The sequence below is a fragment of the Gracilinanus agilis genome, chromosome 1 (genome assembly GCF_016433145.1).
Source record: "Gracilinanus agilis isolate LMUSP501 chromosome 1, AgileGrace, whole genome shotgun sequence".
Classification (NCBI taxonomy): Eukaryota; Metazoa; Chordata; class Mammalia; order Didelphimorphia; family Didelphidae; genus Gracilinanus; species Gracilinanus agilis.
The window spans coordinates 262,657,203-262,676,210 of NC_058130.1; the positions used below are offsets into that span (position 1 = coordinate 262,657,203).

The 19,008-nt window shown below is 33.3% G+C and overlaps 1 protein-coding gene across 1 annotated transcript in view; it reads left to right on the forward strand.

Annotated features, from left to right (window-relative positions):
* Window positions 1–19,008, forward strand: part of CDC14B (cell division cycle 14B) — a 106,609-nt gene that overhangs the window by 53,595 nt on the left and 34,006 nt on the right. Inside the window, exons 5-7 of the mRNA XM_044661357.1 lie at window positions 2,963–3,039; window positions 9,914–9,980; window positions 14,441–14,503. Of these exons, the coding sequence (XP_044517292.1) occupies window positions 2,963–3,039; window positions 9,914–9,980; window positions 14,441–14,503 (207 nt within the window). The remainder of the gene's footprint in view (window positions 1–2,962; window positions 3,040–9,913; window positions 9,981–14,440; window positions 14,504–19,008) is intronic.

Consider the following 19,008-nt stretch of genomic DNA (forward strand, 5'->3'; position numbering starts at 1 on the left):
GGAGACTACTGTACATCACGGTATCATAGACTATATACCCCTGGATATGGAGTCAGTCTCCTGCCAGGCTAGTAACTACTGCAAAACATCATGGGTGATGAGGGTAGGGAGGAAGGAGAAATTCTCTGCTTTTCTCCTAAAAGTGAAGTCATTATTTCATAGGCTTTTCCTGATTGGCCTATAAGCTAGACTATAGAATTAGTGAAGTGGGTTTTTTGTTTGTTTTTTAAGAGCCTTCAAGGTTGTGGCTCATCTCCAACCAGTGGCAGTTGTTCCATTTGCCAATGTTGTTAATAAAACACTTTCACAGTTTGTAGAGGGATACAGGACATAGACAAATCTTTACACTTAGCATCTCTGTATCTGTGGCTTGCTTTCTGTTATTGCATTTGAGCTTTGGGTTGGTAGGGGTGGGCTTGGGCATGGTGAAACTAACTCTCCCCTCTTCCACTACATGTAAATGGCTAGCTTATTATTGCTTCTATCAAACAATATACATTTGCAAGGTAAAAAAGTATTTTTCTCTGCATCCTACTTTCTGACAGAGTATTCTATTCCAAAGCCAAACCTTGTGTGTTCTTATTACTTTCATTAGTCAATACTGTGAACCAGTAATTATGTCATAGTAGAGAGGCTGTTCTAATATGAATGATTAACATTTTTAAACTTTGACACCCTGCTCCCCTGACAACTTTACCTCTCATATTCCATTTTTTCCTGGAATTCCTCCCTGAAAATAAAATCTAGCAAGAGGAGTCATTTGTTTCGTGGGGGAAAAAATTTGTTTTAACAGTTTGTCTGATGAGAAATTTAGTAGGGAAGTCATTCTAAGTAGAACATTTTTACATTTAAAAAATGTAATGTAGCATATGATTTCCTTTGTAAAAGTATATAAAGATAGCTTTATCCATTCCCCTATTTCCCCCCCCCCCCTTTAGGGGAAACTTGAGCTGTTGGGACCTCTGATTAGATACCTGTAATTATTCTTGGGAGAGTAGTCTTTATACTTTGGTCTTTGACTAGTTCTATTTCATATTATATGTTTCATATTATATACTTTGGTCTTTGACTAGTTCTATTTCATATTATATGTTTTGCCTTTGCATACTGTTGCTAGGAGACCAAGACAGTCTTATGAATGATGGTGTATCAATACTTAAGAAGTAGATATAGAACCCAATTCAGCTATCGTTAAATGCTAGACCCTAAAGATAAAAAAAAAAATGGAATAAGATACATTCCCTACCTTAAGATGTTTACCATCTAGGTAGGGAGAAGACATGTACATATATGACTATAATATACATTAGACTATGACATTGTAATTAATTAAAGAGTCTAAGTTATAGTGGTCTCTGCATTCCTATGAAATGACACTGAATACAACCTACTTATGTACTTGAAAATAAATTATTTTCAAATGTTTTCACATGCTCTTTGGAATCTTCTACATCAATAAATTGTTTATCAAGCACCAGAATATCTTAAATTATGAATTAGTATACTAAAAAATGTTTTAGTATACTTTGCAAAAATTTTATAAACATCTTCTTTTCAAAGCATTAGGCTTAGAGATTTCTTAAAATTGGTTAAATCTGACCTAAAAACTAATACTGCTTATCCAGAACTTAAATTTTAGTAGATCAGGGTTTGACACAAATAAATCTGTTTACCTTATGTTGTTCTTTTGCCTGGTAGTCTAGGCTCTACATGAGCTGACCTTTCCTGCCTAACCTGATGCAACTCCAGTTAATATATTCTAGCATTCTTCATCTTTGCTCATACAATCTGGTCTCTGATGTCTTGGAGAGATTTCCATCCTTTACTTGTTATAATCACTCTTTGTCCTCAAAATCCAGTTTGTAAGACATCAACTTGATCTCTATCTTTCACTGCATTCTTTTAGGACCTCTCCCATGCACCTATCATAGTCTAATGTGTATAATAGTCATATATCTATTCAGTGTCATTTCAGAGACCATTATAGCTGAGACTTTTTAATTATTTACAATTTATTAAAATTCATTACAAATCATACTTCTAATCAGGACACCTTTCACTTCAGGCTTTGTTAAACTAGTTTAAATGTCAATACATGTAGGTTAGCCTCCTCTAATAATATTGGACAATGATAAGAGGGAGTTCCTTCCATGGAAACAATTGCCCAAGTGTTATCACAACAATTTTTTAGCATAGATATTAGATGGAATTTGGTGTACTCTGTGATTTTAGAGTGATAACATCATTGAGGCAAAGTTATATGAATGAATGAAAAGGTGTGCATTGATTTACTACTTGCAAAGCACTGGAGATAAAATAGAAAAGTTAAGTCCCTGCTTTCAAGGAGCATACATCCTAATGGCAAGGCAGCATATATGAAAGTTCTCATGGTCTTTATGGTCCAAAACATAAGAATGCCTCTTCTTTAACACATCTTCCATTTAGAGTATTAGTGCAGATGACTCTCAGGTTGTCACAACTTTGTTAGGGTTAAAGAATTTTTAAAAGAATAATATCAGTGGAATATTTCTTATAATTGAGTAATTATATGGTATTAGTTTATCAGAAGGATTGTTGCATATGTATAATCAGTATTTTTACATCTATCCCAGTGTTAGATGGGGGAATAATTCTGTTTCATTGACTATTTTGTTTATTGAATTAGTTGCCCAAATCTTGACAATTGCGTGTTCTAAGACATATTAGAAATTTATAAATAGAAGCATAGTTTATTTAAGGGAAACTGAAGAAAAGGTAATTTCTGTTAACAGCAGGTCAAAGAATTTGTTTTGTTTACATTACTACTTAACCTGTCTTAGGCAGAGGAAGATGCACTTCATTGTTTAGAATTTGAGCAGTTGCTTTTAACTTCTTATCAGAAATATCAATTATAGATAACTAGTTCTTAATCAGATAATTTGTGAGTAATTGCTTTATTTTCTCTCTTCCCCCTTACACCTAGATAATATATTTGGAGAAATCTCCTGAAGATACCTACAGGATGCTGTTGGTTGGAAACATATCCTATGTTCCTTTCAGGTGAGTATGAGAATGTCTACAGTCATTAATGTCTTTTGTTTTTATGTAATACTCATTTCTAGACATACCTCCTTTTTCATCTTCACCCTCCTTCTACTTGTATACACCTTTCATTGTAACAAAAGGGGAAAAAGTGAGAAATTAGCCAGCACAGCCACCACATTTGAAAGAATTTACAATTGTTCACAGCTATTTCCACCATTTTTCCAAGAAAAAGAGAGAGAAATATGTTTCTTCATCTCTTCCAGGACCAAAATTAATTGTTAGCAAATGTGAGAGCTTTACTTATGTGTTTAGCTATATTGAATCAGGCTCTTTCATGGACCCTGTGTTCTCATCCTTTGTCACTGAAAACACTTGTGTTTGTTTTTAAGAGAAGAGTTAGAGGGGTGTCATTGCATAATATTTGTGCAAAAGAGCAACCATTTAACTAGAAATAAGGCTTGTTCAAGCAGGTAAGCTATTGTGCATAGAGCTAATTGAAGACAAGTTATAGATTTAATTCCTATGTCAGTCTGTTAATTTTTCCATATATAGTGCCCCTTGCTGGCAAAAATTGTCTTCTGCATGTGGACAGGCAATCTTCAATTTATGTACCATGTTAAGAAGAAGCAAGGGAAGGGGTTGGGTAGGGCAGTATGTGATATATTGCTAATTTATTGGCTGCTACTGGAAAAACTATTAAAATTATAAATCCTACAGATGGGGTATGAGTAATGTGTTCTCTGTATATAAATAACATTAGCTTAAGTTCAAAGAAGTCATTATAAAACCAAGAAGAAAACGTTTAATAGACTACCTTCAACTAGTGCCATATGTTACTGTAGTAAACAACTTTTGTGTAGCTTTATAGAAAGTTAATTTTAAAAAAGCACTATCCCTCTTAATGTGTTTACTGGCACATTTGAACAAATGCCTGGCTAATATCTTAGCTATCTGGTAAAATATCTACAAAATTCATTAGGATGCAAAGTACTGAGATTTTCAGAATTGGACATCTGCTTTTGAAAGTATTTATCCTGTATATATTGATATTAAGATCGTTTCTTAAATTCATTCTCCTCTGCCTCATTGAGACATAGAGATATGGCACTGGATTCTTGAAGGCTGTACCCATAAAAGCATAACTATAGAACAGGAGTTCTCAAACTGAAGTGCAAAGAGAACCCCAACAGTTCTTGTATGATTTCAGAATATCCAGAGCTTGGATAGGGGGAAAAATTCTTTTGTATTTTCACTTATCTCTAACTGACGTTTAGCATATCCTTCAGTTATGAATGTAGGCAACCAATGTTTTTCTGAGAAAGGGGTTCACAGGTTTCCTCAAACTTCTCAAAGAGAATCCATGACACAAAAAACAGGCATCTCTGTTCCAGAAGGTCCTATCTGGCTATAGAGGCTTTAAATAGGGACCCTGCAACACCTCACCTGTATATCTATCCCTCAAGAAACCAGTGTCACTAAACTTAGAAAGGCTCATAACTAAATTAACCACAAGATGATGAATTTTGGACCATTATAAGGACATCTTTTCTTTTGGAGTAGAGTTTTTATAATATTTCTAGACATTAAATTTCTAATCTGTTGTTGGAGATAGAACAACACAGAATGCCTACCTGGCCTGTGACTAATCAAGTCAGCAGAAATGACTTAAACTCAGTAGGAAAAAAGAAGGAAAATATCATGGACTACACTCGCTGTGTTGGGAAGGTGAGAGGAGAATTGAGAGCTAAATGATGAATTGTTTGAAGGGAAATTAATTCTCTTCCTTTTCCTTTCTGTATTATAAAGAATATACAAGCTGATGGATATTGCCATTTAGAAGGGAACGCTATTGCCCAAATAAGAACCAGAAAATTACCTTTGCATTTTTCTTCTTTGGGAACTATAAACAAGAGCATTGTTGCTTTAAAACATTGCTCTTCTTTACAGTGGTATTTGTGGTAATGGGTTTCACTAGGAAAGATGCATCAATAGATCCTGGAAAATGGACAAATACATGATTTGCTTAAAATCTGTGAAACATATAATTGAATGTGGGGAAAAGATTTGGGATTGACAATAAAAATAGCTAATAAAAAATGATCTTGCACTGAGTAAGAAAGTCATATCTTTCCCTTTAGTACTATTTTTTTAAAAATTCAACTTTTCTAGGTAATTTAGGTAATTTGTACCTCTGTTGTCTCAACTTCCAAGAAAGTACTTTTTTGAAAATGAAATATTATAAAATCTAATTAGTTTGAATTACTTGGAAGGAGGAGGGTTAGTCTGAATGAATAAAAAATCATTTAGAGAGACTTGTAAAAGAAATTACATTTTTCTCTTAAAAACCTCTCCTAAATCTAGAAAACTTTTTGAAATTAGAAGTCCTGATAGGTCTTTAAAGAATGGATTTACTAATTACAGATAAGAACTTCCAGGTACATATGCTTTTATACTTCTGTTCCCACTCCTACTCTAATTAAAGAATGAAATTTCCCACATAAGTGATTTTTTCTGATAACTTAATTCAACCCACTTAAAGAATAATTTTTAAAAGCCTTTGATAGAAAATAGTTACAGTGACCCTTAGTTGGACTAAGTGATCTCCAAACTCCTTTCTAGTTTTATTATTCTATAATTCTTTTTTTTTTAGTGAACCTATAATTTTATAGTGTATAGAGCACACCAGCCCTGCAATCAGAAAGAACTTAGTTCAAATCTGGCCACTGATATTTACTAACTTTATGACCCTGGGTAAAAGTCACTTATTCCTTTCTGCCTCAGTTTCCTCTTGTGCCAAATGAGCTGGAAAAGAAAATGGCAAACCCCACTCCATTATCTTTGTCAAGAAAATCTCAAATGAGATCATGAAGAGTTGAACATGACAGAAACAACAGATCATTTCACTGCTATAGGCACTTGCCATGGAGGAAACATCACGCATTGGGGAAAGAGCCATAATATTTTGGGGGGAGTGGGATACTGTGGTATAATACAGTGATGAAGACCTCAGGATCTGCTAAGGTTATTTTTTTTTTGGACTCGATAGTTCTTTATGAAAGTTGACATTTCTAAGCTCTTAATACGTTATCTTCCCATCTTTTCTTCCAGATTTGTTAAATGTTAAGTTTTATTTTATGTCATCTAAATTCCCCCTCTAATCTCTGTGAACTAAGAAGTAAATTACATACTTCCTTGTGGCACTTTTTTTCTGCCTTGAAATTTCTTCCAGGCTACATTCCACATGGTTAAAGAAGTATTATTAATTCATAATAATTGACATTTCTACAGGGTGTCCCAAAAGCCTTAATGCAATTTTAAGGACTATACGTATATAGACTTGGTACTTTAAAAGTTTTTAAATATATTATCTTACGTGAGTCTCACAACAGCTGTCTGGTAAGAACTACATGCTTTATTAATCCTACTTTAGAGATGGGAAAAAATGAGGCTCCAAAAGATTATGCAACTTACCAAGATCTCTTAGGTAAAATGTGTTAGAGGTGGAATTTGACTTCAAGTATTTGAACTTCAAAACGTTAGGATCAGTTAGGTAGCTCAGTGGATTGAGAGCCATGCCTAGAGACTGGAGGTCTTAGGTTCAAATCTGGCCTCAGACACTTCCAAGCTCTGTGACCCTGGGCAAGTCACTTAACCTCCATTGCCCTTACCACCCTTCCACCTTGGAACCAATATAGAGTATTCATTTAAGACAGAAGGTAAGGTTTAAAAAAAAAACAAACTTTCTGCAGTATCTTGCTGTCCTGTATACATTATATCACACTGCCTCAGATAAATTGGGGAGTATAATAGCAGTAACTAGATATTCTCACTAAACTATGTAGTATCCTTTGAAATAGTTTTGTTTTCTGACAATTTAAATATAGCTCCTTTATTTTTGTTTACACTGTTAAAGTGAACAGATTTAAATTAAATTAATTTTAATTGAATTTAATAAAGATAATTATCACAAATTCCAAATTAGTCAAATTCAAATGAAGAAGATTCTATTATCTTTTCACTTAAGAATGTCTTTATGGCAGTGGTGATGGCATCATAGCTTACAATTACAGTATGATTTGAAAACTAAGTCTAGAACATTTTTGTGTTTGGCTTACGTGCAAGAATTAATTTTTAAAAACCCTCATGTACATGGGCAATTCAGACCTAAAAGTAATATTACCAGTTTGCCTTGACCTTTCGGAGTCCTCAAATAGGCTAAGAAGATGATTGCTATAGTTAGTTAAGGGGAGGGATGTAAATTTTGGGATTATAATTATACTATGTATCTAAATAGGAGTTCACAGTTGTAACAGAGTAGTAGCTTCTCCATATAGAGATTAAGTGCTCTGAACTCCGCATGTGATAAGAGTTACATTGGACAACATTCTCACAAGCAGAATGTGCCTTCACCTAATCCTTGACTAATTGGTGTCTTTAACCCTGTCATTCCAAAATTTACAACAGGTATTCCTAAACTAGGTTCCATGGATTCATTTTGTGAATGTATTTCAATATAATTTTTTTTACTTCTCTTGTAATCCTACATATTTTATTTTATGCACTTTAAAATATTCTGAAAAGGGATCCAAAGTTCTCACCAAACTCAGAGAGTCCATGACACAAACAAAGATAAAGAACCCAAGCTTTTGGGAAATCCAGGAATATGTATATTTTTCTCACTAATTAGATTTCAATATATCTCTCAATTAGTAAACTAAGCTCATAGCTCCACCAATGTATCATATTATTTACATAATAACCTAGAGAAACATCCTTTTCTAATCGTTATAACATTGTAAATTAAAATCTTTCATTTCTGGGATTATCTATATTAAAATCATAAAGCATATAATTAATTTTTACAGGGAGATAAATTAATAATAAAACAAAGGTATGGTATGGTTAATTTGAATTGTTTTTAGCTGTGAGAAAATGCAAAACCATTGTCACCTCAGACTCTATTTAATGGCATATGACTTCCCTTCACAAAATATAGTCCCACACTGTTCATTCAGTCTATCTCTAAATTTATTTATGAATTTAAATTCTCTTTATAATGTTTCTTTATAAAATGAACATTTCCCAGTTTTCATAAGAAGTTTCTCCTATCAGTCTATAATAATCTCCATAGTTTGTCCTAGAGCAAAAATTAAAATACAGTTTCTCTCTGAATCTATAGGAAGAAGTACCTCTTAGAATGACAACTAAAATTGTATATGCAGAATTCTATACTGTTAGACATTCTAAGTTTATATAACTTCTTTAGGAAAGGCATTGAAAGCCTTATTACACAGTTTACCCAGCATTTTCCTTATATTTAATCTGTCAGCCTGGAGATAAAAAAATAAGTAGTAATTTATTCTTTTTAGGTCACTTTTTTTTGGGGGGGTTGTTTGGGAATTAATTATCTTTAACAATTATTAATGGAACTCTCATTTAATTCCTAAAAGAGATTCCCCCAAATCAGAATTCAAAACCAAATCTGGTGATTTAGAGTAATGAAAATAACTATCTAATCTCTTTTCTTCTCAAGCTTCATAATCAATGTATTCAAATGCATTTTCTTTTTAAAGGAGAGACACCTACATGGAAGTCAATCTAATCAAATCAAATAGCAATAACTAAAAGTACTTAACAAGTTTTCATTGTCTGTTTAATGGTATTATATCACAGTATCCAAACACCCTTGAAAATAATCTGCCCTAAGACTAGGAACAAGAATACATATTTAATTTAATACATTGTTTTAGTTTTTCAAGTAAGGAATATACAACTTGAATCCAGTGTAATTTCATGCATCTTTTCATCAGCAGGATTGATAACACCATGAATAATCCTATTCTGTTGGCAAACAAATTGAATTATATTTAAATAAAAATTAAATAGCACAATTTAAAGTAAATAGAATATTTCATAGTTTAGTGTCCTTAAGTTGGCAGAAATACTGCTGTATGCTTCCTCCATGCAGAATCTTCTGGCTAATGAGAGGAAATATTGATTCTTAGGACATATTCTGATTAAACTATTAACATCTATTAAACTTTAATAACTGTCATGAGGTAAGTATAGTTCAATTTGAATAAAATATAGTTTATAAACACCTTATTGTACCACCACATCATTAACGTTCCTTTCATGACTAATTCTAGTTCTGACAAAAAGACATGTAATGATTTATAGATTTGGTTTTACAACATGACTTTATTTTAAATTGTAGTACTATTTTGGCATATATAAAACTGAAGAGGAAAAGGACATTTATCCATATTACAAATCATGCACTGATGGTGACTGTCATCTTTGTATATTAATTTTAATTCTCACATTTTTCATTGGATAAAAGGGAAAGAAGTCTTTCTTCCTAGAAATATTTTTTAGATCTAAACATATAGCAAGTCTAAGGTTACCCAGCAGCATGAGATTACTTACATTATTCATCAAAGCTTTAAAAAAAATCCTTCCCTCCCATTTCCATTTTGCTCTAAATATTTTTTCACACACACAAAAAAAATCCCAATAGAAACGTTTTAATTTCTTTTAAGATGAAATGTAATTTATGTAAAATTAATAATTAATTTAAAATATATCTAGTAGTTCTAAAGATTCAAATCACCTACAAAAACTATTTGGAAGGTAGGACAAAAGAAGGGGTGAACTTGTGAACTCAATAGTTAGAATTAAATTAAATACTATACTTGATTAATCAAATGAGATCATACCTTTGGATGTTAGATGAATAATATTTAAATGGACCTTTTTCCTTTTGGGTTGGGGAACTCTTTTTGTGAGCCATTGTTTGGTTCAGTCATCTCCAGATGGAACTCTAAAGAAGTAGATTTATTCATGAAAACTGACTGAGATACTGATTCAAATATTTGTGAAATTTTAGGGATGCTTCCTATGGTAATTGCACTTTCTACTTAACACTACTCGACTGTTTTCAGGCAGTACATAAGGTAAGTGAATCAAGTGATGCTACTTTGTATTGGAATGTTAAAGAAACCAGAACGGAAAAATTAAGTCCAGCATTTTCAGGGCTTATCAATAAGTGCTTCTTTTGAGGTATTGCCATGTTTTCTCATGTATTCTAGTTTCTGAGGAATGACACATGGGAGTATGGGTTGGGGGGATGTATGTAAGGGTAGGATTTTCATTTTGCTGCTAAGTTTAGTGCCACTAAAATAGTAGTAGGTCCTATAGTTGTTCTAACTTTATTTTTTAAAGTAAGTTTTACTGATGCCTTTTGTTTTATATCACCATTATTTGAGGATATCCTCAATTTAAAAGAATTCCATAGTGGAAATATTTGTTTTAAATACCTCTCTTTATATTTACCTCTGCAGAGCTTACTTATTATACAAACTACCAATGCTACATATAGAAAACACAAGAATGGGTAATATGCCATTTAGCTCCATTGTCTACTCAATTTATCAGCTGTCTCTCTTGGTCCCTGAGAGGTGAAGTAGTGCAAGGGGATAATTCTGTTTTTGTTTTTAGTTAATAATGTTTTATTTTTGTCCTCAATTACATGTAAAAACAATTTTAATCTTTAAAAAAAATTTAAGCCATATTCTCCCATCCCTGAAATGGTAAGCAATCTAACATAGATTTTATATGTGCAGACATGCAAAACATTTTTCTGTATTGGTCATTTTGTAGAAAAGAACTCATACAAACAAAAAAAAATGAGGAAAGTGAAAATATAGAATATTTTGGTCTACATTCAGACTCCATCAGTTCTTTCTCTGAAGGCAGATGGCATTTTTCATGGATCCTTGGGTATTGTCTTGGATCACTGTATTACTAAGGATAGCTAAGTCATTCACAATTGTTCATCATATAAGATATTGCTGTTATTGTGTATAACGCTTTTAGTTCTGCTCACTTCATGAAGGTTTTTTCAGATTTTTCTGAAATCATGCTCATCATTTCTTAAAACACAACCATATGCCACAACTTGTGAAAATTTGGCCCAGTCCAGAACTTCAGACTTGATCCAAGTAGCAATAATGGTTATAGGTATGGCAGTTTTATATTAATGATGATATAGGAAGCTTGGGATATTTTTCACACAATAAAGTTTCAGGTGTTATAAAAGCTTGATAAAGGCCTTTTGCATAAGAAAAGAAAAAAATTGAGAATTTTGTAATTACTTCTAAATTAGTATAAAAGTTTTGTTAAATGAGACACCATTAGAAGACAGGCTGTTAAATTAGTTGACTTTTCTCAGCTTTCTATGACTTCTTAAGTCTAATGCTCTTAAAAAATAAAACCATTTCATCAAAAAAATCTAACAAAATTTTTTTTCAACTGTTTCTAAGTTGTGTATCCCTATAACCTATAGATCCCACAACTGACTTTATGTCCTAAAGAAGTTAATGACTGTGAGACTAGCCTGGTGTGAATTAAAATATTCATTGTAAGCATTACATGTAAAAGCTGAAAAAATGTATGTCCTCACCATGTGAAATGGCCGAATAAGACAGTGGTATGTAAATATAATAGCATATTATTAAAGAATGATAAATTTGAGGAATTTATAAACAGAAAGACAAACTGATTTAAACTAGGAAAAATAATATGTACAATTACTACCACAATGCAATAAAAGTCAACTAAATTATTCCGTTTCAGAAGATGAAGACAGAAATGTAGCCACAGACTCCTTAAATCCTAATTTTTCAGAGTTAATTGAGAGATGTAAACTATCAGTGCTCTATACAAAAGGATACAAGGTCTGGATGTGCCAATCAGCTCCACTGGCAATTGAATTTCTTTTCTGTCTATTATGGTCCCTGACAGGCAAGCAACATATGTATAGTTTCAGAAAAGCCTGCTCTTTAGATACTCAATTTTGGACCCAACCAACTGCTGGAGTCAGTAATAGTAAATAATATGTTATACTTAGGAGAACAGAATTGGGAACCTTTTTCAATTACACTCATGGACCCCAAGGACTTTTTGAATGTACCAACAATGAGATTTCTACATAAGGGACTGGGGGAGTTTCTTTGTTTCTGCTTTCCTATCTCCTCACACATCTCAAGTGAAAGAGGATACTGTTGGTATCATATTGCCAAAAAAGTTATTGTTAAAAACTTTCCTCTTAAAAATCAGTAAAGAAAATAGCAAGTGATGCTTATTGTTAATTGCAGTCATTCTGGTGGGTGCTTTTAACTTTTCAAGGACTATACTTTTATGGGAAAGTTTGTTCAGGTACTTGGGAAGTGTCTGTTCTATCAGTATCATGTTGTATCAAAATTGTGTGTGTGTGTGTGTGTGTGTGTGTGTGTGTGTGTGTGTGTGTGTACACACTCAATCCCTCAGCTCAAAATCTATTCTTTTCAAATATCTCATAATCAAATTCTGGTATAATAGAAGATGTTAGACAGTGAGTTAGGCTGTTTTAATACAACTCCGTCCTTTTTAAATTCCCACTGATTTTTTGGCATATATATTGTCAACTTGTTGAACTCAGTGTTAAAAGACCATCAGGAACAAAAGAAATTTGTATTAAAATTTAAGTTCTATTTGTACTATATGGTATCAGAATGATATTTACATTTCCATAGGTAATAGCCTGAGGCTTATCTGTCCTGTACTGAAAAACAGCAAAGTATATATCAGAATCTTCATGTGGATTTTGCAGTAGTCAGGGAGAAAAGTAATTAGATTCTTTTTCCCTTTAGAAGATGGTAACCCTCATGTAAAGATATTTGAAGTTAAGAATTGCCAATTCAGGGGCTGGTTACTTCTGTGCTATCTGAAGATCCTGATAGATGCATTAAGCCAGCAGTCCTTTCTATATACTTAAGAATATCTTGATCTGACCCCAGCCTGAAGCAAAAGGCTGTGTTTAAAATAGCATTGGATGAAAGCCAGAGAATGTGTCTCCTCCTAATTGCAGCTGGAGACAGCAGAGAGAATTTACAATTCTTGGCACATACACCAGAAAGATATGCTATTTCTGTTATAGCAGCCAAGCGAGTATATGACCCAAACTTGCCTGTGAAAAAAGCAAATTTTGGTCAACATTTTAGGGACACATCAGTTCTATATATTAGGCTTCTTGTGTTTAGTGAATTAGTGAATTAATAAGAAATTTGACACATATGGTTTCAAATTATCAGCTTAGAAATACATTTGCAGAATAGTAGAATTTGATGGGGAAGTGGTTTTTTTTCACCTTTTTTTATTAGGAAATACATATTTCAATATTTTGATTCTCAAAATTGAAGAGATTTTAACCTGGGACCTTTGGACTTGGATTTATAAAAATCTTTTGATAACTATTTAAAACTAGATTTTTTCTTTGGAACTCCTTTGGTATTTTACTTTGTGTATTAGAAAATCATTATCCTGAGGAATGCACTTTTGTGAATGTGCACTAAGTACTACTCTATTAATTAGTTCAGCCAACTTGAAAAAAATTCAGTGCTGACAATGTTTAACTCATCTTTCTAGAAAATAAATACTACACTTCTTATTTCATTATAGGAGTATGGCTAGCTGCTATTCAAATAGCGATTCAAATAGAGGTTTAAAGGGCAGGATATTCTTCAAATGAAGGATATCATATTTTCCAAGTTTTAATATTAATATTGGTTTGTGAGGTTTCTTTTTAGTGCACAAAACGTTTGGTTTCTTAATTTAAGAATTTTTAAAATAAAAGCATGTATGAAATCTGCAGGATTGCCTCAGATGTTATTTCTTTCACAGTCTATAAATTTCATTCAAAGTAATATATTAAGGAGATCATTTTCACTGAAGGGAAACTTCCCATTCCTTTATTATGTATGTATATATATACATACATATGTATATATATCTTTGTGTAGTTAGAACCACTCTGAAGTGATGACTAACTAGATTTATATTAATGGCACAAATTTTTAAAATAAAAATATAGATCAAATAAAATATAACAAAAACCAAGGCAGTGAAGCATTGCTGTAGTATAGTAAATTCTGAAAAAGTTTGAAAGGTAGTTTGGTGTAGTGAATAGTGGGCTAGCCTCAAAGCCAGAAAGACCTGGGGTCAAACAGTGATAGAAATGCTGACTTTTGGGACCTTTCTTTTATCTCTCAATTCTTGGCAACTTTCTAAAAGTCTGTATAATTGCAGAGAGGATGCTGACCAGCAATGGTAGTGACAGCTTCCCCCCCTGGGAATTTTTTATGCCAGTTAAATCTCAGATCAACTCCCTATCCCTATAATAAATGCATACTATTATAAGAACCGCTTTTATGATTAAGGCATTTCAAAAAGCTATAGCTCACTTATTTTGAGTTATGTTTAATACAATGTAATTATTCATCAGTTGAGAACGTCTTAAATTTGCTCTAACAGAAATAAATTTGTAATTATTTACCTTTTGAAAGTTTTGGGGTTTATTTATTTTTTTGGATTTTAGGCAATCCATTATGGCTTCCTTAATTTTGAAAAATTCGACCTTGTTGAATACGAGCATTATGAAGTAAGTCTACATGATTTTTCTAATCCCTTTCACATTTACATGTATGCTATAGTCATACTGACTCCAAAAGCTATTTGTTTCTATTACTACAAATTTATATTTATCTTGTTTAAAGGTTGGGAGAGAGGGAAGTGGAAAATACCACATCACCACATTACAATTACAAATGCAATATCCATGATCTCAGGGCTATTTTTTCTTTACAAAAATTCCATTATATGAAAATCCAATCACATAAATTGGGGGTTGATTTTATCTGTATCACAAAAATTGTTCTAATTAAAGAATGAAATAGTATTCCTTTGAAGTCATTTGTAATGGTGCAATGAAGTGTTTATTATTTTCAGATTCTAAATTAAGAGAGAGCTTGGCAATAGTCAAATGCAAAGCAATCACTCACTAAAGGCTACCAGTCATATATCAAAACCAATCAGAAACTGAGATAAAGCATATGTAAGATATTTTATGATGCTTTAACTTTAGAAGTCAAAATAACAAATGCAGTTATTGTGTACTATTATGTATTATACCCTCTCCTAAATGGTGAGTCTCACGAGGTCAGAAATCTGTTTTGTCTAAATACTCCCCCTATTCCTACCAAGCAGTACTCTGCACATAATTGATATTTAGTAGAATTGAATTTTAGGGGACAGATCAGATGGAAATTGTTTATATTCATTGGTGACTGAAGAGTGGACTCAATCAACAAGCATTTATTAAAATACCTTCTATGTGCCAGGCATTGTGCTAGGAATGTAGAGTGACACACACTGAGCCAATTTTAGAGCAGAGTCTTGAGTGGAGTGTGTTTATGGGTGATTTGGGGTATGATGGGCATAATGGCATGAAGATGACTTAAAGAGTCCCCAGAGCCAAGTTGTTTAACTCATTATCTTAAGTGATAGCTGTCAGATTTATTGCCAATTCAATAAGTTTAAAACCCCAGAAATCATTGTATTAATAAGATGAAAAACACTATAAATATGAACTATGCATTTCTTTTCCTTCCCTTCTTTCTCATACTCTGTTCTGTTTTTGTTCCTAGCACCAGCTGTTCTTCCAGTCTCCAGGCTCATAATCTTAGATGTCTTTAACTCCTTTTCTCTCTTACCATGTACAGTCTGTTGAATAATCTGATTGGTTCTCTTTTCTGAATATCCTAGGCACCTTTCTCTCCCTCTTTCCTAGATTTTCTTTTCCTCTTTCCTCCTAGAACCTCTGTTCTAATCCATCTCTACCACCTGCATAGTGTAGCATAAATCACTTAATTCCCGAGCTACTATTTCCTTATCTCTAAAATAAGGAAATAGAATTAAATGATCTCTTAGGATGCCTTCTAGTTCTAAACTCTTATGATCTTGATGCTTAACTTGAAGTTGAATTCCAAACCAAGTAAAATAGCAGAGATTTTTAATTTCATCTAGTTAGCATTATGGAACAACCTGATGGAATTTCTTATTATGTTAATGTACATTAGCCTGAAACATACCCTCATTAGTAGACTGAATCAGCAAGTTAATGTTTTGAAGGAGGGGAAATATTGAATTCAAAAAATATTTACTGAGCATCTATTATAATAAGACACTGTGCTAAGGGCTATGGCGAAGACTAAGATGGAAGCTCAATCCTTCCTCTTTAATAGCTCAGGCTCTGATTTGAGAAATAAATAACTTACTTGTTATTTTCTATACGGGCCACCAGGTGGCATAATGGAGAGAATGCCAGGCCTGTAGTTAGGAAGACTTCTCCCCAGTTCAAATCTAGCCTCAGACATCCTGGGCCAGTCACTTCACCCTGTTTGCCTCAAGTTTGTCATCTGTCAGATGTGCCAGAGAAGGAATTGGCAAACCACTCCAGTGTCTCTGCCAAGAAAACCTCAAATGGGGGTCACATAGTAGGACTTGACTGAAACAACCAAATAATAACAGAGGTTTTTGTATAAACATTCCACCTACAGCTTCTGCATCTTTACTAAGACCATCCCCTATGCCAGTTTATCATCCTTCCTGCCATCTCTAGAAATTCCTACTTCCATTTAAGACCCAGTTCCAGGGCTTGCTACCTCTTACAAAAATCTTTTCTATCCCTCTAGACTGTTGGTGTGCTTCCCCTCCCACTCAAATTACTTTGTCCTCATTTACTGAACCGCAAAGATATTGCTCTCTCCCCTCTCCTCCGGAGGGTGGGTGTTGGGGGCATGTTAGCATTTTGAGGACAGCTGCTATTTTAAATTTTGCCTTCATTCCTCATTGTCTTGCAAAGCGCCTGGCACATAATAGCCGCTTAATAAATACTTGTTGATTTGAATTAAAAATTTATAATTGAACGGATAAGAAAAGTCTGAATAAAGTTCGCTGAAAGCATGGAGGAATGAATGATAACTTCTTGATTGTTTTTTTTTTGAGGGGAGAATGGGAGATATCAAGTAAGTCTTCCTAGAAGAGGTAGCCTTTGAACTAATTACAATTGATCATAAGGACCATTAGGAAAGTAACCAAATGTATGCAGCCAAGAACAGAAGGGACCTGAATAGCCAGGACCTCACTGGCTGGCACACTTTTAGAGGCATGTGGTAGTAGAGAGAGCCAGACTTAGGAGTCCGGAAGAATGGAGTTCCAATCCTTTTTCTGACACATACCATCTGAGGTGATCACAAACATTAAGAGAGAGAGTTTCTTCATGAGGGAGTCCCTCAGGTAGTAAAGTCACATACCTAGCTCCTATCCCTACATGTAAAGACTTACTCAAACTAGAGATTAATTATCCTTGTTCTTACTCAGGAAAGTTCTTTAAATCAGTGTTTAATTAAGAAAAGAATACCAAACCAGTTTAGAAGTAGTAGCTAGAATTTACAGTGTCTTAAGGTTTACAAAATGCTTTATAGACATTTCATTTTATCCTCACAGCAACTCTGGCTGCTAGGTGTTATTACCATCACTATTTTACAGATGAGGAAACTGAGGCTGAGGGGAGGTAAAGTGGCTTCCCTATGGTCATACAGACAGTAAGGGGTAAGGGGCTAAGGGTAAGGGTGGGATTTGAATTTAGGTCTTCCTGCCTCAGATCTAGTACGTTACTCATATCATAAAGTTTCTAAATGGTTTTCTTAAAAACATGTGATTGGCATCAAGTATTCTAAGAATATAAGTGGTAGAGTGGAGTAGTGAATGAAGGGCCAGCCTGAGAGTCAGAAAATCTTGGAATCAAGTCCCATTTCTGAGACAGATAGGCTATATGACTGGACAAGTCATTTGTCTTAGACAACAAGCCTTAGACAACTCTGAGATTATAAGTTATAGATCATATATAGATCTGCCACTCTGGTAGAAAGTGAATTTTCTCTCCGGGAATTACCTATGTCAATGAACTGAAAAGACAAAAGGGTTCCGAAGACAGAATTTTCTTTAATTTAAAAATGTTTCATATAGATGTGTTTTATGAGATACTGAGCAAATCACTTTAAACTTTCCTCAACTGGAAAAAAAATAAAAGTTGAATGAGATGATCTCTAATGTCTCTTGCAACTATAAATCTAAGATCAGTTGACTAAACTAAAGGGGCTGGCTGCCATATCCATTAACTTTTTATCAGGAGAAACTCATGCTCTCAGATGGATGAATATAAATTGATGAAAAGGATATATATTTATTAGGCAGAAATTTAGTTTCTTGTTTCATGATCATCACCTAAACAAAGTCATTCCAAGGACATTTAAAGATGAACAAAAAAGGACAGAGGGAAAAAAGGAAAAAATCTGAAAAGATTTTTTTTAACAACCACTTGCTTTCCCCTTCAAAAACAGCAGAACCTCCATATAGACTTTAAAAAAAATTATTTTTAATAACATATAGAAACATTTTTTGACAATTGTTTTCTGACATTTTAAGATTCTAATTTCTTCCTCTTGCCCTTCCCCTGCTTCCATGCAATACATATCTCCATATTGTTCATGCCATAACAAGAAGACACAAAAATACATACAATAAAAGTTCATAAAGGAAATAAAGTGGAAGATGGCATGCTTTGACCTGTAATCAAGCTCCAACCATTCTGATACTGAATTTTAACACCACATTCCTAGATTTGCTTTTATAGGAGATAGAAATGATACAAAAATAAACAAAGTCAGAGGAATCTGCTAGATTTGATCCATAGAGAAAATGTGCTATAGGAAACACAATTGTGAGGGCATTGATGGTTCCATTCACATGTTACCTGAAAAGGGGTAAGATACTATACTGGCATGAAAAACCTTTTTTCTTATTAATATTTTTAAAAGAACAACCCAAAGAACAGCAGCAAACCTGGCTGTATGTACACTTTCATGTATGTATAATTTGTAAGAAAATGATCTATGTGAATCAATGAGAGTATTAGTAGGCAATATGTAGGCTTTTTCAAGTCCTCTTACACAGTTGACCACATCCATACCATTCCACCACTGAAAGACAGAGAATATATAGAGCTCATGCATTTATTTGTTTATTATAAAAAAGTATTTGCTT